Source organism: Lipotes vexillifer, unplaced genomic scaffold (assembly GCF_000442215.2).
Source record: "Lipotes vexillifer unplaced genomic scaffold, Lipotes_vexillifer_v1.1 scaffold1093, whole genome shotgun sequence".
Taxonomy (NCBI): Eukaryota; Metazoa; Chordata; class Mammalia; order Artiodactyla; family Lipotidae; genus Lipotes; species Lipotes vexillifer.
Genome location: NW_006774793.1, coordinates 359719 through 387414, shown reverse-complemented (window position 1 = coordinate 387414; position 27696 = coordinate 359719). Strand labels below are relative to the sequence as shown.

General features: G+C 39.4%; 1 protein-coding gene and 1 non-coding gene across 2 annotated transcripts in view; both read left to right on the top strand.

Moving 5' to 3' along the window:
* CHD8 (chromodomain helicase DNA binding protein 8) overlaps positions 1–27696 on the top strand; it is a 39194-nt gene that overhangs the window by 3927 nt on the left and 7571 nt on the right. The window contains exons 4-28 of the mRNA XM_007449510.1: positions 264–378; positions 6164–6346; positions 6428–6496; positions 6858–6913; positions 7425–7542; positions 11814–11897; positions 14478–14615; positions 16093–16214; positions 16360–16603; positions 18245–18421; positions 19388–19531; positions 19794–20049; positions 20626–20836; positions 21090–21285; positions 22024–22191; positions 22382–22561; positions 22721–22831; positions 23177–23373; positions 23626–23825; positions 23930–24086; positions 24175–24264; positions 24725–24828; positions 25955–26084; positions 27018–27093; positions 27553–27607. Coding sequence (XP_007449572.1) covers positions 264–378; positions 6164–6346; positions 6428–6496; positions 6858–6913; positions 7425–7542; positions 11814–11897; positions 14478–14615; positions 16093–16214; positions 16360–16603; positions 18245–18421; positions 19388–19531; positions 19794–20049; positions 20626–20836; positions 21090–21285; positions 22024–22191; positions 22382–22561; positions 22721–22831; positions 23177–23373; positions 23626–23825; positions 23930–24086; positions 24175–24264; positions 24725–24828; positions 25955–26084; positions 27018–27093; positions 27553–27607 — 3581 coding nt within the window. The remainder of the gene's footprint in view (positions 1–263; positions 379–6163; positions 6347–6427; positions 6497–6857; positions 6914–7424; positions 7543–11813; positions 11898–14477; positions 14616–16092; positions 16215–16359; positions 16604–18244; positions 18422–19387; positions 19532–19793; positions 20050–20625; positions 20837–21089; positions 21286–22023; positions 22192–22381; positions 22562–22720; positions 22832–23176; positions 23374–23625; positions 23826–23929; positions 24087–24174; positions 24265–24724; positions 24829–25954; positions 26085–27017; positions 27094–27552; positions 27608–27696) is intronic.
* TRNAE-CUC (transfer RNA glutamic acid (anticodon CUC)) lies at positions 1462–1534 on the top strand. The gene has a single exon. It is a non-coding gene; the product is annotated as a tRNA-Glu (tRNA).

Genomic DNA, 27696 nt, shown 5'->3' with positions numbered 1-27696 from the left:
GTTATTCTACCTTTCTTCAGGTATTTGTGAATACAGTGGTAACAAAGATTTTTCAGATCTGGTGTAAAGGTCAGCTGGTATTTTAGAAACCCTAATGTCTTCTTTTTTCAAACACGCTGCTCAACAGCTGTGTGTCCCACAGACTGAAGATCTAGACACTTATGCCTGGAGACTTTGTACGTGATGGTTTAGATTAATTATATTTTCTTACTCCTAAATTTTCCTTGCCTTCACTGTAACTGAATTTGGTTTTTCCTTTGTAGCACCATCACTCCTGTGGTGGGTAAGAAGAGAAAGCGTAATACCTCATCTGATAATTCAGATGTGGAAGTCATGCCTGCACAGTCACCCCGGGAAGATGAAGAAAGCAGCATTCAGGTAAAAGGAGCCCTGAAGAACTTACTGAGAAAAATCACGTTTTACTTCTGACAGACAGACCAAGAATAGATACTGAGAGACGATAAGCCTATGCACATTTCACCAGTTTTTCTAAACCAGAGGTAGTCCTAAAAAGTAGAAGAGGCAAGATCTGGTCATGGTCATGTCTTTTTTTTTTTTTTTTATGTCTTTTAAATTTAAATTTTTTTTAGGCAAAAAGCATATTACTATAAAAAAGCAATACTCATTTTCTCAAATTCCAGTGTTTCAAAGACTAAGCAAATATGAAATTATGCTGCAAGATTGTTGTTTTGGGTGTGGCAATACTTCGGTTTCTCTTAGAACTGTCCAGCTATCCCCCTTTTGCCTTACTTCTTCCAAAACTTCAGGGTTTTCAATTCTTGCCAAAACTTCAGGGTTTTGGCGCTGAGAACTGGAGTGTTTAAGGTACAATGTTTTTGCTACCTTTTGAAGATGAGAAACATTGGGAAGAGAATAAAAGAAGTTGGACCAGAAGAACTTTAGTCCTCTATCTCTGTTGCCTTACAGTACCATCTTTGGCTCTAGTTTCCAACCATGGAAAGAATGTGCTGTTAATGATTCAGGAGACCCGTGGTACTTCTAAGTAGCTCTAATGGGCCTGGCCAGGTTACTTAGCTATGTGTAAATTCTTTATCTGAAAAATGGAGGTTTGGACTAAACAAACCTCAGGTGCCTCACTAGCTATCAGTACTTTATAAATGTCTCCCCCTTCCTTTTTTTCTTTTGATTTGAATTTTATTTTATTTATTTTTTTATATCCCCTCTTCCTTAATATGCATTCAATACCTTGATAAACTGACGCTTCGGTTCTTCTGGGGTATGTTTACATGTGAGAATAGCCAAGACATTTTTACAAAGGAGAATGAGGCAAAAGCTAGATTTAACAGACATTAGAGTATATTATGAAATAATAATTACTAAGAGTTTAAAATTAGAGAAGAAATAAGAGATTAGTAAAAGATAATAGAGTCTAGAAGAGCATTCAAATAGTTGTTAGTTAGTATATGAGTTAAAAGGCCATTTAAAATCAGTGGAGGGAATTCCCTGGTGGTCCAGTGGTTAGGACTCTGCACTCTCACTTCCGAGGGCCCGGGTTCAATCCCTGGTCTGGGAACTAAGATCCTGCAAGCCGTGTGGTGCAGCCAAAAAATAATAATAATAATAATAAATAAAATCAATGGAAAGAAAGATTATTTAATAAATTAAGTTAGGACAACTGGCTACACATTTAGGAAGAAATAAATAAAATTGGGTTTCTTGCATTACTCTTTAACAAAAACAATTTCTAGTTTAATCAAGGGTCTAAATGCAAAAATTGAAATCATGAACCTTTATAAAACATGGATAAGTTTTTTTTTTAAATAATTGTAAAATCAGGTAGATCTTTCTAAGGAGAGTATTAAAATTCAGAAGTCATAAAGGGAAAGATCGATACATTTAACTGTATAAAAATTATGCATGGGACTTCCCTGGTGGTGCAGTGGTTGAGAATCCACCTGCCAATGCAGGGGACATGGGTTCGATCCTTGGTCTGGGAAGATCCCACATGCGGTGGAGCAACTAAGCCTGTGTGCCACAACTGCTGAGCTTGCGCTCTAGAGCCCGCAAGCCACAACTACTGAGCCCGAGTGCCACAACTACTGAAGCCCGCGTGCCTAGAGCCTGTGCTCTGCAACAAGAGAAGCCACCACAATGAGAAGCCCACGCACTGCAGCAAAGAGTAGTCCCCGCTCGCCGCAACTAGAGGAAAGCCCGTGCGCAGCAACGAAGACCCAATGCAGCCAAAAATAAATAAATAATAAATATATTTTTTAAAAAAATTATGCATGTGCAACAACAACAAAATTCTCTAAACAGCATAGTGGTTAAGACCACAGACTGGAGCAAGATATCTTGGGTTCTCATCTTAATGCTACTGTTCACTAACATTGTCACTTCAGGCAAGTTTACTTAACCTCTTGGTGTCTCAATTTCCTCATCTCTAAAATGCAGATAGTAATATCTACCAAGTAGGGTTGTTAGAAAGCTTAAATGTAAATGTGTATAAAGCACATAGAACAGTGTTTAGGTAAGAGAGCATAGTAAGAGTTATATATGTGTTTGTTAGATAAACAAAGGGTTAAATAAGGTGTTTGTTAAATAAACAAAACACAAACTGAAGGCAAATCTTTGTGATACAAGAAATACAAAGATTAAAAAAATTTCAAAACTGGTGTATTAATATATGCTAGCGTTGCCAATACAAAATACCACAGATTGGGTAGCTTAAACAACAGAAATTTATTTTCTCACAGTTCTAAAGGCTAGAAGTCCAAGATCAAGAGGTCAGCAGGTCTGGTTACCTCTGAGACCTCTCTCCTTGGCTTGCAGAGGGCTACCTTCTCACTGTGTCCGCACATGGTCTTTCCTCAGTGCATATATCCCTGGTGTCTTTGCGTGTGTCCAAATTCCCTCCTCTTTTAAGGACACAAATCCAGTTGAATTAGTGCCCACCCTAACTTAATCACCTCTTTAAAGGCCCTGTCTTCAAATACAGTCACATTCTGAGGTACCAGGGGTTAGGATTTCAACATAAGAATTTGAGGGGATACAATTAAGCCCATAACATTGGTAATACCAGTGTTGGCAGTGGAGACCTCACAGTCCCCCAGGTCTTTTCTCCAGAGTTAACCTCTGTTACTATTTTTGTGTATCTTTCCAGAAATATTCTTTACTTTCATGAGCACTCTAATTCCACTACCACTTACTGTAAGTATTCCATACCTACTCTTCTGTACTGTTGCTTTTTTTTCTCCAGCAATATATCTTGAAGGTAGTTCTTTATCAAAAAGATAGATCTAGGGAAGAGATATGGGAACATATGTATATGTATAACTGATTCACTTTGTTATAGAGCAAAAACTAACACACCATTGTAAAGCAATTATACCCCAATAAAGATGTTAAAAAAAAAAAAAGATCTAGCCATTCTTCCTCACACTCTGTTTTCTATTATGAAAAATTTGAAATATACACCAAAGTAGAGAGATTATTTTTTTATTTTTTGCGGTACACGGGCCCCTCACTGTTGTGGCCTCTCCCGTTGTGGAGCACAGGCTCCGGACGCGCAGACCCAGCAGCCGTGGCTCACGGGCCCAGCCACTCCACGGCACGTGGGATCCTCCCAGACCGGGGCACGAACCCGCTTCCCCTGCATCGGCAGGCGGACTCTCAACCACTGTGCCAGGAAGCCCTGAGAGATTATTTAATGACGTCCCGTGTTCCATCATCCCAGAAAGTTCCCTTGTACCCTCTTTTCAGTCAGTTCACCATCCTCTCCCCAACACCTCCACATAGGCAACCATTGTGCCCATTTTTATTACCATAGATTAAACTTAGCCTGAACTTCATGTAAATGGAATCACATAGTATGTACTCTTGGGTCTCACTTTTTTCAGCATAATGTTGTTCAGATTTATTCATGTTGTTGATGTATCTGAAGTTCATTCTTTTTTTTTTTCTTGAGAAACATTTTTATTTATGAATATAGCACAGTGTTTATTCATTCTATTAGACATTTGGTTTGTTCCCAGTTTGGAGCTTTTATGAGTAAGCCTGCAATGAACAGTCTCAGTACACATACTTTGTGGACATAGGTTATCACTTCTCATAGCTAAATTCCCAGGAGTTGATAGACTGTGGGGTAGTTAAACATTTAACCATTTAACTTTATAAGAATCTGCCAGCTTCCAAAGTGATTGTGTCATTTTACACTTCCACCAGCAGTGAGAGTTCCACTGTCACTTCATATATTTTGACTATAGTGTAATTTGTTTAACCAATCCCCTGTTGATAGGCATTTAGGTTTTCTCTGGTCTTCTACTACCACAAGTAATGCTACAGAGATTTGTATATATGTGCAAATTTATCTGTAGGATAATATCTTTGAAGTGGAATTGTTGGATCAAAGGGTATTGTCAAATTTTCTTCTATAGAAATTTTCTTCATGCCAGTGTGTACTCTCACCAACAATGTGTGCGTTCCTGTTTCAAATATTTGATCCAGCTTTCTGATTTTTGCCACTCGGTTAGGTGCAAGAAAAAAAAAAAAGGGGATCTCAGTTTAGTTTTCAGTTGTAACAGTTTTATTCTGAGTGTGAGCATCATTTTACACTAAAAGCCATTCTGTTTTTTTCTGTGAACTATTTATGTTATGTGCCCATATTTTTATTGTATTGATCTTTTTCTTAGTGATTCAAAAGACCTCTTTATGCTTGGGAAATGTATCATATGGCATTTTTTCTCTATTATTTGTCTCAACTTTGTTTATGATGGATTATATTGATATTACTCAGATATCTTAAACTTTTTACAAGGTCAAATTGATCAATTTATTAGAAACACCTTCTCTACTCGAGGATTATAAAAAAAATTCTTCCACATCTTTTGGAAATTTTATGTCTTTTTTTTTAACTTTTAAATCTTGCAGTCTTTTTGTAGATTTGTTTCTTACATCCACTAGACGGCTAGTCATCTGTTTTCAATCCCATTTTATAGAATAATCCACTTTTTCCTCACTGATTAGAAGTTCTGTTTTTATCATGTGCTAAATCCACATAAGTATTTTAGTCTATATCTGGACATTATTTCCTTGACATGTTTATCTCTTCTTGGAGAGGTACCAAGTTGTGTTAATTAGTATAGCTTTATATTGTCCTTAATATCTGGTAAGGCCAAGTATACTTTTTCATATTTTTCCTGGTTATTCTTAGATGTTTAGTTCTCCATTTGAATTTTAGAATCAGCTTATCTAATTAAAAAATTGTTAATTTTGTTTTTCAAATTTATGTGATTAGGGAGGGTATATATATTTCACTATTTATTCAACTCTCTTTTAATGTCCTATAGTGCTTTAAAGTTTTCTTCACATAGATTTTATATATTTCTTACTAAACTTAATGCTTAAGATAATTAATATTTTCTCATAAAAAGAATATTTTCTTTTATTGTATTTTCTGCCTTAGTCTCTATAAGAATGCTATTGATTTTTAGAAATTAATTTTATGCCAAGCAAGTTTACTCATTTTCAGTAGTTCTGCTTCTAATGACTCATTTGATTTTGGGTTTTCCAGGGGTTATAAATCATGATTGAAAAATAATAATTTTGTCTCTCCATCCTTCCTAATTTTTTTATCATGAGCTGCAAGTATTACTTAGATTGCTTAATTAAAAAATCTTTTAATCAACCATTTGAAAGAATAAGGCAGATTTGAAATGTATTGATATGGAAAACATCTCCAAGAAAAATGCTAACAGAAAAGTAAGCAGCAGAACAATACATACAGTATGATCCTATTTATTAAAACAAACATAAAACTTTAGAACTAAAACAAAGGAACAATTAGAAATAAAATGTTCTTGCACCTTTGCACTCCAGGGTTGCTTCTCCTGTGAAGTTCATTGCACTCTGCAGGTTGAGAGTCCTGTTTCAGTTTTTTAAGAGCCCCTTGCCAATAGGTTACTTTCAGGTGGAATCTGATACTTTGATAAAACAATTCAGCAAGTTAATATATATTCAGTACATAGAATAAGTTACATGATTTGACATCACATAATTTGATAAATAAGCTCTTTATCATCTTTTGGTTTGATTTTTCATAGGGATTTTGGAGTCAAATCTAAGTATATGACTATAGGCGAGTAGTCTTAAAGGTTTTCTCCTTGAGAGACCTAAGCAGTTATTTTAACCATTTTTGCCTCTATAGAAGAGACGCTCAAACCGCCAAGTTAAACGGAAAAAATATACAGAGGATCTGGATATAAAGATCACAGATGATGAAGAAGAAGAAGAAGTAGATGTAACTGGTCCAATCAAAACTGAGCCTATCCTGCCTGAGCCAGTGCAGGAACCAGATGGCGAGACTTTGCCTTCCATGCAGTTCTTTGTGGTAAGCTGAGAACTTAAGCAATTTGAGAACTTTGTCTTGCTGCTCACAATCTCTGTTGACTGACTGCATCTTTTGCTACAGGAGAATCCCAGTGAAGAAGATGCAGCCATTGTAGACAAAGTGCTTTCCATGCGTATTGTGAAGAAGGAGGTGAGGCCTCTATTTTTAATGTCAGCCCATAATGCTGCAGTTACAGGCTGTATGTAATGAGCACCTTTGGATGTCAGGCTATATTGCTACAGTGTAGTTACAAGAGATGGTGGAGAAAAGTTAGGTGGAAAGTAGGAGCTGTCTTATTGCCACTTCTTTCGCTTGTTTGTTTAAACTGGAAAAGGGCATATTTTCTCCAGCTGTCAAGCCTCCAGCATTGAAATACCAGATTAAGTTCTTTAATCCCTTAGTCAGTAATATATTCTGGGAGCATTCGTATGAAGCTCTACCATGTGTGTTAAAATTACAAGGTTCTCTTTGACAAATAAGTTGTTAGTAACTGTAATTTCTTTCTTCTCAGCTTCCTTCTGGACAATATACTGAAGCAGAAGAATTCTTTGTCAAGTACAAGAACTAGTATGTGATCTGTGCAAAAAAGCTTTTCACCCCAAATTCCTCAGGGTTGTAAAAAGTTCTCCTGTATAGTCTATCCTGGGTGGGAGTGTGTCCCTTTTTTTATAGTCTCCTCGCCTGTTTTTGGTGAGGAAAATGTCTATTCAGAGAGAAGATCAGGAACTGACTCTTTAAACTTACCTGCAGAAAGGTGGGGTGAGGATGGTTCCTGATAAAATCCCTTGTAAAATCCTCTTTACGTTAGTCTAAGATTAAGACCTTGCTACTCAGTGTGATCCATGGACCAGCAGAGTTAGCATCAGTTGGGTGCCTGTTAGAAATATGAACTTTCAAGCCTACCCTAGACCTGGTGGTTTGTGTGCAAAGTCAAGTTCAAGAAGCACTGACCTAAGAGACTGTCTCCCCATTGAAGCACATACTCTTATGTCTGCTTCTGGCTAATCCCCACATCTCAGACAGTAGCTGACCAGTTCCCCTTTCTCACACTGTGACTGGCTATTTCCATCCCCTTTAGCTCCTATCTACACTGTGAGTGGGCTACCATCTCCCAACTAGAGAAGGATAAGAGGATCCATCAAAAACTAAAGCGCTTCAAAACCAAAATGGCTCAGATGAGACACTTCTTCCATGAGGTAATTAGGAATAGGTATTGCCTATCATTTATTTCATAGAAGCATAAATTACTGGGGTTATCAACCTTGACTGATTCTTCAAAAGACTCATAGTTGCTTTGTATATATGGGTATAAAGTGTTCATTTTGATCGTTGGACTTTTCTTACTTAATTGCCCCAGGCTTTGTTTTACCAGGTCTAAATATGGTATTTTTATAAGTTATAGGGTACTTGGAAATTGAGTTTTTTGATATTCATGAAGTATTTTCAAAACAGATGGTAGGGCTTCCCTGGTGGTGCAGAGGTTGAGAGTCCGCCTGCCGATGCAGGGGACACGGGTTCGTGCCCTGGTCCGGGAGGATCCCACGTGCCGCGGAGCGGCTGGGCCCGTGAGCCATGGCCGCTGAGCCTGCGTGTCCAGAGCCTGTGCTCTGCAACGGGAGAGGCCACAACAGTGAGAGGCCCGCGTACTGCAAAAAAAAAAAACAGATGGTAAACTGACCTCTGGTCCACTTTCGGGATTCTTCTCCCTCTAATGTCAGTCTTCAGCAGTTGATGGTATCTGTAGACATAAGCAACCATATCATTAAGAGAGAACATTTATTTTCTCAAATTTCTAATCCAGTATAACTAGAAATAGTGATAAAGGAGCTTTAATACACCATACCCAGTGTTACTACTAGTTAAGTACTGGAACATCTGTAAGGGTCTCTTGAGCTGTATTTTAACTCTCGATTTTGCTTTGAAAGCTTTGTATACATATACCTTTCCCAAAATGGGATTTTTCATTACTGAGTGCCTTGAGAAGAAGAATTCTTTCTCAAAGCTTCATAAGACCTTAAGAGGAGGACTGCCCTGGTGGCACAGTGGTTAAGAATCCACCTGCCAGTGCAGGGGACACGGGTTTGAGCCCTGGTCCGGGAAGATCCCACATGCCGTGGAGCGACTAAACATGTGTGCCACAACTACTGAGCCTGCGCTCTAGAGCCCATGTGCCACAACTGCTGAGCCTGCGTGCCACAACTACTGAAGCCCGTGTGCCTAGAGCCCGTGCTCTGCAACAAGAGAAGCCACTGCAGTGAGAAGCCCGCGCACTGCAACGAAGAGTAGCCCCCGCTGGCCACAACTAGAGAAAGCCCACATGCAGCAACAAAGACCCAATGCAGCCATAAAATAAATAAATAAATAAATTTATTTAAAAAAAAAAACCTAAAGAGGAGCTAGTAAGAAAGAGTGAAAGAAGGAATAATGTATAGCTTCAGCAAAAAAACCCAGCTGTGGCCAAATACATCTGAAAAAACTGTATCACCAGGTTTGCCAATAAATGAGTTATTTTCTGCATCACTTGGAGAGGGCAAGTCGGGCCATGTAGGTTTTATAATTTCTTTTTATATGAAAATAATAATTGTGTTGTGGGGTTTTTTTGTTTTTTGATTTTTGGTCTATGTTCTTTTAAAGCCTAATTTGTGAAATGTATGATGAAACTAACCCCATTCCAGTTGGTATTAGATATATAATTTGTGACCCTTGAGCCAAGCTCTGCTAACTGACTTGTATGCCAGTTTTGCCTTTATAGGTAGGCCATTTAACCAAATCAATTATTCATTTATTCATTGTTTATTATGTGCTAGTCACTATGGTAAACAAATCACACATGGTCTGTGTTCTCTTGTAGCTCATTGTCTAATAGGGAGAGAGAGAGATTTAAAAATAATTCAAATTGTGGTAAGTGCCAGGAAAGAAAGAGCACAGGAAGACCTAAGGAAAAAATGCCTACTTTGGATAATCAGTGAAGACTTCACTGAGAATTGAATTATGAATGAGTTAGCAAGACCACGAACACATGTAAACAGATCCCTGGCACGGGACATAGCAATATATGAAAGCCTTGAGACAGGATGAGGAACTGAAAGGACAGTGGGATTGATGTACGATAGAGAGTGAGTGGCCCGAAATGAGATCAGAAATTTAGGCAAGCAGGTGCTTATAGACCTTTTTGTTTTGTTTTTATTCTAAGTGTTTTTATTCTAGACTATTTAAAACAGGTGAAAGCACATCCAATTTTTTTTTTTCTGGTACGCGGGCCTCTCACTGTTGTGGCCTCTCCCGTTGCAGAGCACAGGCTCCGGACGCGCAGGCTCAGCGGCCATGGCTCACGGGCCCAGCCGCTCCGCGGCATGTGGGATCTTCCCAGACCGGGGCATGAACCTGTGTCCCCTGCATTGGCAGGCGGACTCTCAACCACTGCGCCACCAGGGAAGCCCCAGTTTTCATTTTTAAAAGATCATCTAGGGTTTCCCTGGTGGCGCAGTGGTTAAGAATCTCCCCGCCAACACGGGACACGGGTTCGAGCCCTGGTCCGGGAAGATCCCACATGCTGCAGAGCAACAAAGCCCGTGTACCACAACTACTGAGCCTGCGCTCTAGAGCCTGCGCTCTGCAACAAGAGAAGCCACCGCAACGAGAAGCCCGCGCACCACAACGAAGAGTAGCCCCCGGTTGCCACAACTAGAGAAAGACTGTGCACAGCAATGAAGACCCAACACAGCCATAAATAAATAAATAAATAAATAAAATTTATTTTTAAAAAAAAGATCCTCTAGACTTTGGAGAATGGATTGGAGAAGAGTAAGCGTGAAAGTAGGATGAGCAGTAAGGAGGCTGCTGAAGTTTTCTAGATGAGAAATTAAGGCTTATAGCAGAGTACTTTCAGTGGTTAGAGAGAATGGATAGATTTGAGTTTAAAGTAGAATTGCCATGATTTGGTGCGATGGGTTATATAGATAGGTTTCTGGTCTGAGCAAATGGCTTGAGGTAGAGTCATTTATTAAAGAATGGAAGATTTTAGAAGCAACTGATTTGGGAAAAATCAAGATTTTAGTTTAGACCATGTTAAGCTTAAAATTCTGTAACACATTTCTATCAAGGAGATAGATATACAAATCTGGATTTTTTAGGCTGCATTTTAACTTTGGAATGTATCAGCATATACATAATTATTAAAGCCTTAATAATGAATAGAGTCACCCTGGGGAAAGTTCTATACTTTCTAATAGTTCTGTACTTATAAAAATTTCTTTCTAAAAGACAGTGGATGTAAGCCCAGGGCCAATCCTTAAGCAATTCTCACAAATTTAGAGGACCAGGTGAAGAAGGGACTGTTTGCCAGAGTGGTAGGAGAAAGATTAGGAAAAAGATATGTCACAAAAATCAGGGGGAAAGTGTCTTAAGAAAGAAAGGGTTTTTTCCTTAAGGTTTCTTTGAGATCTTTCTTTGGAGCCTTGGGTTATTTATCTTGGGATACCACCCAAAGTTGGATACCAGTGACTTAGGAAAAAAAGAGCCAGTGAAGGTGACTGAGAATTGGCCAAGTCAAAAAGTGAAACCAAAATAAAGGCTACCGAAGAGAATATGGTGTCTCAGAAAAGCCTAGGGAAGAGAGTGCTTTGGGGAGAGAATAATGAATTGTTGAATACTTTGTATAGGTAAATTAAGGTGAGTACAGAAATGTTTCTGTTATGTTTGGCAATTTGGAGATCATTAATAACCTCGACAAGAGTAGTTTCATTGTGTGATGGAAGTAGAAAGAAGAGTGGAATGGGTGGACAAGTAAGTGAAGGAAGTGATGAAATGGAGGTACTGTGTGTTTAAAACTCTTGGAAAAGTTTGGGTATGAAGCAGAACAGGAGAATAGTTGGAGGGGGATGTAGAGTCAGGGAGGTCTTTTTAAGACGTGAAGTTGCCTGGTTGGGGAACTAAGATCCCACGTACCGCAACTAAGCCCTCACACTGCAACTACTGAGCCCATGCTCTCTAGAGCCCACGCACCGCAACTAGAGAGCCCACATGCTACAACTAGAGAGCCCGTGCGCCGCAACTAGAGAAGACTGTGTGCCACAACAAAGACCCCACGCACTGCAACGAAGACCCAGCGCAGCCAAAATAAATAATTAATTAAAGGAAAGATGAGAAATAGTCAAGCATGTTTGTATGTTATGGGAATGCTCCAGTAGAGAGAGATTCCTAAGAAGGCAAGAAGGAATAGAATCCAAAGCATATATGGAGGGAATGGCCTCTGTTAGGGAGTAGTGACACTTTATCTGGTAACAGGCAAGAGGATAGATGCAAGTACAGGTAAGTGTATAGGATGTGATATTATGAAAATGGGGAACTCCCTTCTTTTCTCTTAATAAATTTTGAAGTAGGGTTATCAGCTAAAGGTTGCATGGAGGAGTGTGTTTCCTGGACAGTAATCTTTTGGTCTTATTGTTTGTTTTCATAATTCCTCTAGGACGAAGAGCCCTTCAACCCAGACTATGTAGAGGTGGATAGGATATTGGATGAGTCTCACAGCATTGACAAGGACAATGGGGAGGTGAGTTGGGGCGTGGAGGAACATGAAAGGCCTCTTAAAGATTTCTGCCTGTCTGCTTGCCCATCCTTTATTTTTCAGATATGGCTGAAAAATTCCTTGGACTGAAAAGGTACTTTTGAATTTTTCTGAAAGATACTTAGAATGATACTGGGAAGGTAAAGGAGTACAGAGAGAGGCTAAAACGAAAGATTCTCAAATATCTGGGAGCTGTTTTACAAGGACTCATTAACTTTGGCCTCATTTTCTCACAGATTTTATATGGGAGACCCTTGACCTTCAGTTGGGGGTGAGAGGTGGGGATGGAGAAAGGGATACTTTACGAATCTCCAAATTTGTGAATATAAAAATACTTGCATAGACTCATAGCTTTCTTCATGTTGCTGAGAATTATTTATTTCCTGTACTTAGCATCAGTTAAATGCATTTTCATTTGTCACTAAAACAGATACACTGCATTTGTGTCAGTACCTTTAAACAGATGTGAGGTCCTATTCCCACAGGTTCAGATTCAGTACATCTAGGGTGGGATCCAGAGATCTGTATTTTTAAGTTGGTTCTCCAAGGGTTTCTCATGCATAGTTTGATTTGGGAACCACAGCACTAAAGCTTTCTTAGATTGGGTAGCTGATTTTAGATTTGCTAAAACACTAGGTGATATGTTTTCATTAATCACTTTTTTTCATTTTCCAAATAAGAGTTATATAGATCTAAGCCACCAGTGAATTCAGCATTGCTCTCTTATTTAAATTTACTTAGGCCATGAACCACCCTTTTGTTAGAACTCTTCTCACTTCAAGTCATAGTTGTTGGTCTAACTTTGCAGGGCCACATTTCATCAAGTTGTTATCACTTCAGTCACTGCTTACAGAGTGGGTAGTAGGGCCTTAACAGCAGAGCCTTGTTAAGACATCAGTGCTGGATGGTGGGCTGGGCTCACTCACAAGCTAAATGACTTGCTCCCATATACCATCTGTACAGGACCTAAGAGTCAAAGTCTTCCCTCTGTAAAATTCCCAGTTTATTTTATAAGCCTTCAGCGTTTCTCAGATAGAACCTTAGATGTCCAAGGCCCGTTACAATTCAGTGTCTTTAAATCCTAACAAGAATGGCTTAGAAAACATTCTTCTGCTCTTGGGGTTAGGGGTGGGAATTACTGCTTATTGTTCACTTGTGGGAGGTGAGAGTGGAATGGACCAGTTATTAGTCAGGACAGGTTAGCTACTGTTAAATTATTCTCATCGCTTTCAGGATCTCAGCCTTCCCAGCCTTGAAAATCTTATGCTCTCTATCACTATACTTACACCTTCATCTTCCAAAAGTAATTGGACTTTGATTAGGCTCCTCTGGAATGTATTGGGACCAGTATGACAGATGAAAGTGTTTTAGTATCCTGGTACTGTAATTTATGTTCCCAGTATTGGATAAAAACGTTCTGTTTGCCCATTTCCCCCTCCTCTCCAAAATGAGTTTGTCATCCTTATTACATTACCCAATAGTGGAAATAAATATTATAATAAATATTAAAGTCCTTGGAAGAGTAAGGGTGCTGGAAATATGTGATGTGGACAAATGTCTTTATGTAGAAAGTGACCTGAGTCACTACAGTAAAGAAAAAGGTCAAAGAGAAATTACATTAATTCTAGGTATTCCTTGATCTATATCTCTATTGAGACACATATCTTCATACTTCTTGCTGGCTGTTTTAAGGGGTATTCTATGAGTTGATAATTAGAGATTTCCTGGTGATTACACTAGGCCCAGTCTAATTCTTCTCGATTCGTATAAGCCAAATATGGAAATGCAGTCCGGTCAGTGATCAGTCATCTTGAGTAGTGAGAATAGGAGCCATATTACCACTGGTCACTGCCCCATCCCTTGCACTACAATGCCTACATAGGGCATAGCACCGTAGTTGGAGCTTCAGCATTTCCCCTTCCTCTTCACTCTTAGCTCTCTTCGGGGATACCTCTTGCAGTTATCTCCTAGCTTCCTGGGGCTCGCAAGAAGATCTCTTTACCACCATATGGCTGCTCTTTGAAATAGCATCTGTGCTGAGAGCTCCAGGAGCTCAGAAGCCCAGTGATTTCAGTCCTGCTGTGCTCCTATGGATTTAACCGGTTCTTTGCTTCTACAGTAGCCTGGCTTCTACTGTATCAAATTTGGTGCCAGGAGGATAGTATGAAACAGGGCTACCATATCTTTTAATTCAATAATTAACAATAATTAATTCAGTTCAATAATTCAATTTCAATCTAATTGAACACAATATAGGATTTTTGTTTGTTTGTTTAATCTGCTTGGTTGTTGAGCCTAATGTTTCAATGCTTAGTGTTCTAGATAGTGCTGGGTAGAAATTTCACTTTCAGATTCTGATAAATTGTCTGGAAACAGGATCAGAGCCATAAATAGTACAGTGCATCAGCAGGTGAGCCTCTGTCTGGTGTTTTCAGCCTGACTTTTTGGGCATCTTTTTAGATATTGACACTTTGTGATCTGATTCTTTAGTCAAATTCTTATCTTTTCATCACGGCAGAGAACACAGAATCGTTTCATTAAGGCTTTGGCTTTTTTCTCTCTTAGCCTGTAATTTACTACTTGGTAAAATGGTGCTCTCTGCCCTATGAGGATAGTACATGGGAGCTAAAAGAGGATGTTGATGAGGGCAAGATTCGAGAATTTAAACGGATCCAGTCAAGGCACCCAGAGCTCAAAAGGGTGGTAAGTACATCTGCATTTAGAGTGTAAAGTCCATATAGGCAATGATTTAATTTTCTTTGTTTTAGCTTTTTATTATGGAAATTTTCAAACATATTTAAAAGTTGAAGAAGTAGTATAATGTCCCCGTCACCCAACTTTAACAACGAACACATAGCCGATCGTGTTTCATATATTTCTCTACCTACTCATTTCCCCATTCCCCAGATTATTTTAAAATAAATCTCAGATTCCTTCATTTTATGTGTAACCTTTCAGTGTTTATGTCTAAAAGATAAATAGTACCATTGTTACACTTGAAAAAATCTAACCATCCCTAAATATCAAGTAAGCAATCACTGTATTTCCCTGATTATCTTCTAACTTCTGTTAAATTGTTTGAATTAAATTCTAAGTAAGGTCTATATATTGCTATTAGTTAATATATATCTGATATATATCTTTCTTAATTCTAGTTTCCCCTTGATCTCCTCTCCTTCCTTTGCAATTTTCTCTTGAAGAAACCAGGTGATTGTTCTCTAGGGTTTTCCATAGTCAGTTTGCCAGTTACATTCCCCTTGGTACCTTTTCTGTCCCTTATATTTCACATAAATAGTTAGATGTAGAGCAGTAATGTCTGTTAGAACTTTTTATAGCCGTTCTGTCCAATACAGTAGCCACCAGCCACATTTCAAATGCTCAGTAGTCACATGTGGCTAAAGGCAGATATAAAACATTTTCTAGGGCTTCCCTGGTGGCGCAGTGCTTGAGAGTCCGCCTGCCGATGCAGGAGACGCGGGTTCGTGCCCCGTTTCGGGAAGATCCCACATGCCGCGGAGCGGCTGGGCCCGTGAGCCATGGCCACTGAGCCTGCGCGTCCGGAGCCTGTGCTCCGCAAATGGGAGAGGCCACAACAGTGAGAGGCCCGCATAACGCAAGGAAAAAAAAAAAAAACATTTTCTATCATTGTAGACAGTTACATTAGATAACACTGTTCTAGAGGCTGCATCAGGTTGGGGAGGGAGACCACTAAATCCACTTTATAGATGGTTCTGATAGGTTGTCTTTTGTGATATCAGCCATTTTTGTTCATTGTTGAGATCCATTCTTCAAAGAGTTTTAAATGGTGATTCTATCATTTCTTCATTTATTAGACAGAATCTTCTGTAAAAAGAAATACGTTTCACCTACTGTTTGGTTACCCTAAGGTACAGATGGTATAGGAGTGGAGGATAAATGCTTTATTTATTTACCTTGTCCTTTATTTCCCAGTTTCAAAATAATGAAGTACTTCCTTAGCACCCTCCGAAAGTGATCAGTGGGTTTTTTCTCTTTCCTTCTTCCTCTTTTTTTTTTAAAGTGTCATTATGGACTCATGAGTTTGAATATATTTATACATGTTAATGTTTTTGAATTGACTTCAACTATTAGAACTACCTGGTAAGTTTACCTAATTTCGTTAGTGTCTCCATGCCATTTATTCAAATTTCCTATTTTTTAGAATCGTCCACAAGCAAGTGCCTGGAAGAAGTTGGAGTTGTCACATGAGTATAAAAACAGAAACCAATTAAGGGAATATCAGTTGGAAGGGGTCAATTGGCTGCTCTTTAATTGGTATAACAGGTAAAGAAAAGAGAAGGACCATAACATATAGGCTTAGTCTGAGATTATTTTTATTTATTTTCTGTTGAAACAGTTTCTTTTTAAGTACTTTTTAAAAAGATGGTCTCTTTTGACTTGCTTTTCTTTTTCCGTGATGAATCTGCAGGCAGAACTGCATCCTGGCTGATGAGATGGGATTGGGCAAAACCATTCAGTCCATTGCCTTCTTACAGGAGGTATATAATGTGGGCATCCATGGCCCCTTCCTGGTCATTGCCCCACTGTCCACAATTACTAACTGGGAGAGAGAATTCAACACGTGGACAGAGATGAACACTATTGTGTACCATGGCAGCCTAGCCAGCCGGCAGATGATTCAACAGTATGAAATGTACTGCAAAGATTCACGGGTGAGTTGTATGTAATACAAATATTATGGTTTAGAGAGTAGGCCAAGGTACCTGGTATTTTAGAGGCTTTTATATGAATCAAAGACTTTTATTGAGACTCTCTGTGATTTAAGGCAAAATTTTTGTTTAGATTGTGCAGGGTATTTTTTTTACTTCACTCTTTTTATCCAATGGACATTTTAATCCAGTGGAAATTCTGACTTTATTTATGAATACGTATATTTAAAATAGAGTTTTATCAGCATTGATGTTTTCATCAAGAAAGAATTTTCCAGAATGAAATTCATTTAGCTACTTTATTAATTCCTTGATCCATATGGTGGTGAACGTAAGCCATGTCCTTGCTTTTTTTTTTTTTTTGTGGTACGCAGGCCTCTCACTGTTTTATATTTTGTTTCATTGATCTAGTTGTTTCTGTAACACTACCATACTGTTTTTATCATGTTAGCTTTATAATGCAATATGCTTTATCAAGATCTCCCTTTAATCAGTCAGATTTTCAGATGCAATTCAATAAAATCTACTCTGGCTAGTTTATGCAGAAAAATTAAGACATTAAATAGCTCACAGACTCTCCAGAAGAGGTAGGTAGTGAGGATTCGATGCTATATGTCAGAAAGAATTCTCCAATACACCTCACCACATGGAGTGCTCTAATCAAGCAGTCAAATGTCATCACCACTCAGACCCAACACCACAAATTCACCCCTCACAGTCCTCACTACACACATTAAAGGATACATCAGCACACCTACTACCGGAGGACTGCAATGAGCAGTAGTAGTAGTGACCACCCCTGTCTTTCTTAGACCATAAAGAGAATGCACCTAAAATATTTCCACATAGAGACTTCCTTTGTAGCCTAGTACATGCTCACTTTTTTGTGTGTGTGTGTGTGGTACACGGGCCTCTCACTATTGTGGCCTCTCCCGTTGCGGAGCACAGGCTCTGTTCGCGCAGGCTCAGCGGCCATGGCTCACGGGCCCAGCCGCTCCGCGACATGTGGGATCTTCCTGGACCAGGGCACGAACCCGTGTCCCCTGCATCGGCAGGCGGACTCTCAACCACTGTGCCACCAGGGAAGCCCCATCTTTTCTTAACATTGAATTTTATGAGAATTTTTTCCCTACCATTAGTTTCCTGTGGTTTTTATTTCTACCAAACCAAATTTATTCAAGTCGTATTTTGTTGCTCTTAAATTTGCTAAGATAATTGGATTCTTCTGTCCACTTTTTAGATAGTAACCAATATTATCACATACTACATTAGCTATTTCACTTTTAGTTTTATCTTGTGTGTTTCAGCAGCACTCAACATTTGTGGATTTTAGTGTTTACCAACAGAAGGTGTAGGGCTGCAATACATGAGGTAGGCATGCAGCAGAGTCAAAAATGTCCAGCTTCATTCAGTGAAGTCTGTCATTTTCCCAAGAAGCTGAGTGTGCTGAGGAGGCAGCGTATCTTAGATTCAGTGATTTGGCACTGTTTATCAGGAAGATGAACAGTGGCAGAGGTGGGTGGTGGTGCAGTTGGTATTTCCTATTAAGCCTGCCTGAATATAAAAAACGGATTTGTGATTCGGTAGAGCATCTCCTTTAGGTACATTTTAGGCCTTTTCTGACTTTATTGCCTTCATGCTTAGGGGCGCCTCATCCCGGGTGCATACAAGTTTGATGCCCTGATCACCACTTTTGAGATGATTTTGTCAGACTGTCCCGAGCTTCGTGAGATTGAATGGCGTTGTGTCATCATTGATGAAGCCCATCGACTAAAGAACCGTAATTGCAAGCTGCTTGATAGTCTCAAGCACATGGACCTGGTGAGTTCCTCTCACTGACTTGTGGGCAGAAACACCTGGAATTAAAGAAATCCTAATTCCCTGTGGAATTAATATAACCTTAATTTAGCAGAGAAGAAAAGAATCAGAGTCTTGGTATTGGGTGGTGGGTATGGCCTGTGGGAATGGTAACCTGAAAGTCATAAAATTCATATAAATGTTAGAGTTGGTAGGTGATTGTAGGTTAATGGTTCTCAACTGGGTGGAGAGGTTGGGTATTACATTAGTTACCTATTGCTGCATAACAAAGTATCCCAAAACTTATTGGCTTAAAACAACTATGTTTTTCATGATTCTCTAGCTCAGCAACTTAGGCTGGGCTTGGTGAGCCCATTCTTCTGGTGGTCTTGCCTGGAGTCAGTAGTGCAGCCGTAGCCGACAATTGGTGCTGGTTGTTGGCTGGGTCATCTTCCACATGGCCCATCACCCGCTGTGGGCCAGACTTTGCTTCTGTACATGATAGAGTCAGGGCAGTGTTCCAAGAGGGTAAAGGTGGAAGCTGCAAGGCCTTTGAGGCATAGGCTCAGAAACTCACATGATATCACTTCTGCTACATTCTCTTTGTCAGAGCAAGTTACAAGGCAAGCCCATGTTCAAGGGGTGAACCTTGATAGGAGGAACTACTGAAAATTATTGGCCATATTTAATCCAGCACAGGTACATTCTTCAGAGGGGGACGTGTTAGGATGTCTGTGGGGAGTTGAGTGTGGAGAGGCATATTTAATTGGAAAAAACGTATTCTGAATATTTCTTTATTGGCTTATTTTAAGATAAATTAATATGTTAAATAATATCAAGGGTTTTCTTGAATATTTTATCAAAAGAGGGAGCAAGTAAAAGAAAAGTTAATTTTACAGTTAAAGAAATGAAAGCTAAAGTTATATACTTGATAGAAAACCCTAGAAGTCCTTCTGAGTTTTATCATTCTTCTGTGTTCTCCATTTCTAGGAGCACAAAGTGCTACTCACAGGAACACCATTGCAAAATACTGTGGAGGAACTGTTTAGCCTGCTTCATTTCTTGGAACCTTCACAGTTTCCATCAGAATCAGAGTTCCTCAAGGACTTTGGGGATCTCAAGACAGAGGAACAGGTAGGAAGTCTGTCTAATGCAGTACTAACCCAGGACAAAAAAAGGTAAAGTTTGTACTAGGCAGATATCTACTGTCTTAGATATCATGGGCTGTTCTGAACTCCTTGTATGTAACCTTGTGCCTTCATCATTTGTGACATTGTCCAAAATCTACTTTTCTCAGATACTGGAAAACTCTCATTGTATTTCTCCATGTTTCCACCTAATGTGAGAATGTTTGTCCTCATGTTAGTGATTTCTTTTTTCTCTGTATTGGGCACAGGTTCAAAAGCTACAGGCCATTCTCAAGCCAATGATGCTGAGAAGACTCAAAGAGGATGTTGAAAAGAACCTGGCACCTAAGCAGGAAACCATTATTGAAGTAGAGCTGACCAACATTCAGAAGAAATACTATCGGGCTATTTTGGAGAAGAATTTCTCCTTTCTTTCCAAAGGGGCAGGCCATACTAACATGCCTAATCTACTCAATACAATGATGGAGTTGCGCAAATGCTGCAACCACCCATATCTCATCAATGGTGAGGGAATTCCTGGAAAATACCTACATTTCTGTGTTACCTGGTTTACTTTCTAAGTGATATTCCTCAGGAACAATGTATGCATTGACTGATCCATCCTAATTTGGGAATAGAGGAGATTTCTCCTTTTAAAACAATTCTCGTGTGGAAGTCTTCCTGTAGTTCTTTCTACCCCTTTGATCCTGCATAATCTCCAAAGTTAAAAAGGATTTGCTGTTTAGAATTTCATGAATAAGAACTCAAGTCATTCTGTTCTGTCTTCACTGGTACTCCATTTTGCTGTTTGTGTTTTGGATGCCAGCAGCGTGGTAATAGTGGTTTGCATATACTATTCTGGTCCTTGTCCACATACTTACATATATTTTACCCAGTTCTTAAGCCTGACTTACAAGGAATATTTTGTATGAATAAAATTGAGGATGACTTAGGATTTTGGGGGTGCTGAAATTCTGTGTGTAACATTGATATCAAGTCAGATAACTTTTTTTTCTTTGCTTCCTTGTCTCAGTTAAATAAACTGCAGCCTTAGTATATTTCTCTGGATCTCACCATCAGGTTTGATTTTTCTTTTGGCAGGTGCAGAAGAAAAAATCCTAACAGAATTTCGAGAAGCTTGCCATATCATACCTCATGACTTCCACTTGCAGGCAATGGTTCGTTCAGCTGGCAAATTGGTTCTTATTGACAAGTTACTTCCGAAACTTAAAGCTGGTGGCCATAAGGTTCTGATCTTCTCCCAGATGGTACGCTGCCTAGATATCCTAGAGGATTATCTAATCCAGAGGAGGTAAGAAAAGAGTCATTCTTCACCTTGTGTTTACTATATACTCATAAGGCTGCAAAGAGTAGGAGGGCCTGGGTTTAATTAAAGTTGACCAGGACTGGGATAAGAGAAGTGTTTAAGACTCTCACTCTCCACTTTCTGATAAAGTTTTTGGTGAACTAGAGATATAGAGGTACTGATATTAATCCCAGTCTGCTTTTTTGTTCTCTTTTTCTGCTTAGCCGATTAAACTTTCTTTCCTGTGATTCCCATACAGGTACTTGTATGAGCGTATCGATGGGCGAGTTAGAGGCAACCTTCGGCAGGCGGCTATTGACCGCTTCAGCAAACCTGACTCAGACCGATTTGTCTTTTTGCTATGCACCCGGGCTGGTGGACTTGGAATTAATCTCACAGCTGCTGATACCTGCATCATCTTTGATTCAGATTGGAATCCGCAAAATGACCTGCAGGTAAAGGAAATCATTGTCGTAGGGACTAATCACCTAACCTGGGAGGTTTTGCAACAGGATCAGGATCTCTTAGAAAGTCTTGTCTTTTAGAGAGTATAGAATTGTTAGTTAGGTTACCAAACTTTTCTGTAAAGGGCCAGATAGTAAATATTTTAGGCTTTGTAAATCAGACAGCCTCTGTTGTAACTACTCACCTCTGCTCTTGTACCACAAAAGCAGCTATAGACAATATGTAAATAAATGGGTAGAGCTGTGTTTCAGCAAAAACTTTATTTACAGAAACAGGTGACTAGGATTTGCTGACCTCTGGTCTAGATGATGGGGCAGTAATTTCATCTTGTAGTTGACTTTTGATTTTGAGTTGATTTCATGGCTGCTTTATAGATGGAAATTGGTATTTTGAATCCTTCTCCCCCCCACCCCCTCTAATGTTATGTTTTTTGTTTTTTTTAATTAATTAATTTATTTTATTTATTTGGCTGCATCAGGTCTCAGTTGTCGCACTTGGGATCTTAGTTGTAGCACGCAGGATCTTTGTAGAGGCGTGTGGGCTTCTCTCTAGTTGTGGCACACGGGCTCCAGAGTGCACGGGCTTAGTTGCCCTGTGGCATGTGGGATCTTAGTTCCCCAACCAGGGATCGGACCCGCGTCCCCTGCATTGGACGGGGGATTCTTAACCACTGGAACACCAGGGAAGTCCCTCTAATGTTATGTTATCTTTGCCCTTCCTTCCACCAGGCCCAAGCACGGTGTCATCGAATTGGGCAGAGTAAAGCTGTGAAGGTGTACCGTCTCATCACTCGTAATTCTTATGAGAGAGAGATGTTTGATAAGGCTAGCCTCAAGTTGGGATTGGATAAAGCTGTGCTTCAGTCCATGAGTGGTCGGGATGGCAACATTACTGGAGTGAGTCTCCTTAATCTCTAGCTATACTTGTAACAGGTCATAGTGATGGAGGGAGACAAAAGCTATTTTTGCATAGGAACCTGGCCTCTCATTTGGGTTCTCAATTATTGTTTCTTAAAATATAATAAAATGTCATATGGTTAGATAATATTCTCTTGTAGTTTTTTCACCTTTCTATTGGATTTTGTAGATCCAGCAGTTCTCCAAGAAGGAGATTGAAGATCTCTTACGAAAAGGAGCATATGCAGCCATAATGGAGGAAGATGATGAGGGCTCCAAGTTTTGTGAAGAGGACATTGACCAGATCTTGTTAAGACGAACCACTACCATCACCATTGAATCTGAAGGAAAGGGTTCTACGTTTGCCAAGGTATGTTCTGTCGGTGCCAGTGGCTGAAGAAGCAGAGAGAGAGAGACAGGACTCTCTAGAATTGAATGTATTTTTTTAATGTAGTTTTTAAATATACTGGTTTCCCATTGTTCAAAAAAGTGGTATAGTCAACTTTACTGTTTCTTTGTTCCTCACTAGGCAAGCTTTGTGGCTTCTGAAAATAGGACTGATATTTCTCTGGATGACCCCAACTTTTGGCAAAAGTGGGCCAAAAAGGCTGACCTGGACATGGATCTACTCAATAGCAAGGTGAGCTTCCTTCTCCTTTAGGGAGGAAGTATTGCAGAAAACACGTTACTTTCTGGAGTCTTTATAGCTGCTCTGATTCTTCGGTGCTGACCTTGGCTTATAATGGTATATACAAGGGCCATGATAAAAACTTTCTACACAGGAGGCCCCAGAAAACTACTTAGATAACTACCACTTAATTTCGCTTCCTGAGTACCCGTAGATTATTTTGCATGTCCAAAAAAGAATCTCTCTTTGAGTATCTACAAATGTTACATCCAAGGCTATTTCAATCTGATTATCTTTAATTCCTTTCCCATGATAATATCGTGAAGAGAGTTATTTCTCCTTTTGTTCTCTGCATAGAATAACTTGGTGATTGACACACCTAGAGTACGAAAACAGACCCGCCACTTCAGCACTCTGAAAGATGATGACCTAGTGGAATTCTCTGATTTGGAAAGTGAAGATGATGAGCGGCCACGCTCTCGCCGACATGACCGTCATCATACCTATGGGCGCACTGACTGCTTTCGGGTGGAAAAGCACCTCCTGGTATATGGGTAAGAACCCACCTTGCCATCAGAGGTAGTTCATCTCCATCCTGATAGACACCTAGTTTACTTTTCAAATTGGAAGCTATGGTCAAAGAGGGGATAATGGGGAAAATTTTATTCTGTTACCATGTTTTTCCAAGATCTTTTTGTCTCCCACCTTTTGGGAAACTTGATTCTGAGGGACTGGGGAATATCATTGAATTAGAGTCCCCAGGAAAATATCAGTATAATTTCTTTTTTTGTTTTTGTTTTTTTAAGTTGGGGACGGTGGCGAGATATTCTGTCTCATGGACGCTTCAAGCGACGGATGACTGAAAGAGATGTGGAAACAATTTGCCGGGCCATCCTTGTGTACTGTCTTTTACACTATCGTGGGGATGAAAATATCAAAGGCTTCATCTGGGACTTGATTAGCCCTGCTGAAAATGGCAAGACAAAAGAATTGCAGAATCATTCAGGTGATTATCAAGTCTTTGCTTTTCATCTTTTTATAGGTTACCTAATCCTCTTCAGGTCCAAGGGTTTTTCTCAATCCAAGTCTTCGATGTATCCCCTTTCCCAGGTCTGTCTATCCCTGTGCCCCGTGGACGCAAGGGGAAAAAAGTAAAGTCACAAAGCACTTTTGATATCCATAAGGCAGATTGGATCCGGAAATATAACCCTGATACTCTGTTCCAAGATGAGAGTTATAAGAAGCACTTGAAACATCAGTGTAACAAGTAAGGATGGAATTTAACATACTAAAGCATTTTCCACCTCAAGCTTTCTACACTATTATTGAGCCAGTTCTTTCTCTATCCCTTCTAGGGTCCTGTTGCGGGTACGAATGCTATACTATCTGAGACAGGAGGTTATTGGAGACCAGGCAGAGAAGGTGTTAGGGGGTGCTATTGCCAGGTAAAGTTATGCTGTGATTTTCTTTATGCCATGGCTTATTCCAGAAAAGATTGGTGTACTTATTTCATTCTAAACTATTTTGGGGATACCTGATAATTAAGATCTGTATATCAGGTCTTCAGTCCTGTACAGTCGGCCTTTTGTATCCATGGGTTTTGCATCCTTTTGATCCACGGTTAGTTGGATCCATGGATATGAAGGGCCAACTGTATTCATTGTACGACACCATTTTATATAAGGGGCTTGAACATCCATGGATTTTGGTATCTGGGGGGAGTCCTGGAACCAGTCCCCTGTGGATACTGAGGGACAGCTGTTCTTGATACCAGTGGAAGGAAATAGGCAGATGTATGACCATTTAAATTAATAGATAAAAGAAGATACCTGTAATAATCTTCCCAAGGATTGTCTACTTTAATATCCTGCATTGCTATGCTGACTCTGCCTCTTATACCTTTAGTGAGATTGACATATGGTTCCCAGTAGTGGATCAGCTGGAGGTTCCAACAACATGGTGGGACAGTGAGGCTGATAAGTCCCTGCTCATTGGAGTCTTTAAGCATGGTAGGTATCTGCTCTTAGTCTGTTCTTTTCCCATTGTAGATTTATGTCCACAGATGGGATATTTAGCAAAATGCTCATGACCAGTAATTATGTTTGAATAGGAAACTAGTCCTTAAATATCCAGAGCCATTAGTTCCTATGAATAAATGTTTAAGAAAGACCGGATGGATAGTTAAATCCCAAGGTAGGGAGTCTCCCATTTGTCCTCTAATCACTGTTACCAATCTGTATGTAGTGGTATCTAAGTTAAGCTTCCACAATCCGGGGAAATAATGCATGTCCACTCTTGTTAATAATAACCATGTTTAATTTGTATCACTTTCCTGTGGCTTGCTGAAAGTGTTCTTCTTGTATAACATCTTATTTGTCTAAATATTCAACGGTTACTCTCACATAGTTGTGAACAACCATGCTTGAGTAAAACAAAAATAGAGTATAAAAAGGGAGAAAACTCCCTTTTCAGTCTTGCCTAATAACAAATTCCAGGCATTAAAAGCAGTAAGTGCTAACTTCCAGCCTAGTGACTTCTCTTTTAATATACTTTCACATTTACTTCTATAAAATAAAAGTAGTGGCACTTAATTCACGCTTTTGACATGTTTAATTGGATAGGAAAAACTGTGAGCATTTGTAGTCTTAGATTTACTTGTAAGACACAGGCTTTAGAAGAGTCCAAACATCCTGAAGTGTGTTCATCATTCGTCAAACATTCATAGTGCCTGTTTGTTGGCAGGTGCAGATCTCTTATCCTTTATTTGAAAATGTGTGACCTAGTTCTAAATCATTTAAACTTTTAAAATTTCCTCACTTATGTATTGATAGTAAGAATGATGATAAAATATTACGCGTTAAATGGCTAAGTAAATCTGTTACCATTCTCTATAAACACCGATTAAATTCCTGTCTTCAGTAACTAGTGATAAAACTCCTTGTGACTCTAAATTGCTGTAGAAATGTTAAATATCATACTATAACCCAACAGCTATCCAAGTTAAAATTTTCACTATATTTTGCATTATGATACCAAAGTAGCCCACATTGTTATTCCAGCAGTATACGAAGCTTACTTACGTAAAGGCAAAATGAATCTCTGATTTTCTTCAAATTATGGCTCTTTTTCTTCTAGGCTATGAAAAATATAATACTATGAGGGCAGACCCAGCCTTGTGCTTCCTGGAAAAGGCTGGCCGACCAGATGACAAAGCCATTGCAGCAGAACATCGAGTGTTGGATAATTTTTCTGACATAGTGGAAGGGTAAGCATTAGTGTTTAGTTCTCTTAAAGCTCTGTGTCCACCCTATGAAGGGTATTTGTTGCTTGTACTAAGAGATAACATGACTCTAGCCTTGACTGAACCCATTCGGATTTTTAATGGTGGTTATATTCATGAATGATAAACTCTTAACAAATAGTGAGACCAGCAGAAAGGTCTCCATAAACTGGCCTAAAACCATACATTGCAGTATGATGCAACTAAGGGTGAAAATTAATGTTATTCCCAAATGGCTTATTTGACGTTCTATTCAGTTTTCTTTGCAATGCTTTTCTGTACAGCCGTAGTAGCTGAGAGGATAACTGGTTCTCTTGAAAGGTAGTAGTCATGCAGCAATCCCATGCCACTTATATGGTAGAGCCTCAGGAAATTTTAGCCCTGGTTTATCTCCCAGTGGCGGCTGACACATAAAGGTGTTACTCTGCCTGGATACATGCCTCGATGATGAGTTGCCATGCTAATACTGAGCCACCAGGTAGGGCATTGTTGCCCTGGTTTGGGTGCCAGTGAGTTTAACAAAACTTCTCACGTGGAAACCTGAGGGGCATGTGAAATAGTTGGCTTCGTTCATGAATACCCTCCCAGTCCTTTGTGATTGGGAGGTTTCTCTTTGATGATCACAACCTCAGTTTGCCTAGTATAGGACCCTCAAAGGAAATTGGATTTTTATTGCAAATCATTTACTATATCATCCTTCTACTCAATAGAGCAAAGTATCAATAGTAAAAATAAGCAAGCATAGACCATTCAAATGAAGTAATAAAAGTAAATACTAGTTGGGAAGGAGGGGGAAAATGGGTTAAACAATAAAAAGCTAGTAAGAGAAAGGAAATGTGCTGGTCAAAGTGTTTCTTTTAAAGTCAAACAATTTAGAACTGAACTCTGTCATTTTCTCACGCCTCTGGATGATTTTAGGGTTGACTTTGATAAAGATTGTGAAGATCCTGAATATAAACCACTCCAGGGTCCCCCAAAGGATCAAGATGATGAGGTGAGGAATTCTCATTTGAGTCCAGCTTTTCTCTGTTACTAAATAGTATTCTCCTATTCCCTGAATCATGAAGTATATTGATTAATTTATAATACAAAATGGAAAGACCATTTGAGAATATAAAGTATTAATGGAAAGGATTTTAACACCAGCTGGGGGGAGATCAGGTATGGCTTTGTGGAGGAGGTGGGACCCAAGCTGGACAATGAAGTATATTATATGACTACTTAATTCCTGAGTCCCACTGTCTTCAAGCCTTTGATAAGGACTGACTTTTCAGGTTTTATTTTCATATTCTTTTAGTTGGTTGCTTCCAATTTTCTGTGAGGGTTCCTTTCATTAGAAAATTTTCTGGATACCTTGGTGCCATAGAAAGACACACACGAGAAAGTGATTTCAGAGTGCCAGTTTTACCCCCTTTTCCTCCCCTCTCCATCCTGTGGGGTGGATCTTCTCTAGGGTGATCCCTTGATGATGATGGATGAGGAGATCTCAGTTATAGATGGAGATGAAGGTAAACTTCTAAGTCACCTAGTATAATTTTGTGTGGGGTGGTGGGGTTGGGGGACTGACTGAATTCTGTCCTTTCCTGGGATAGCAGAG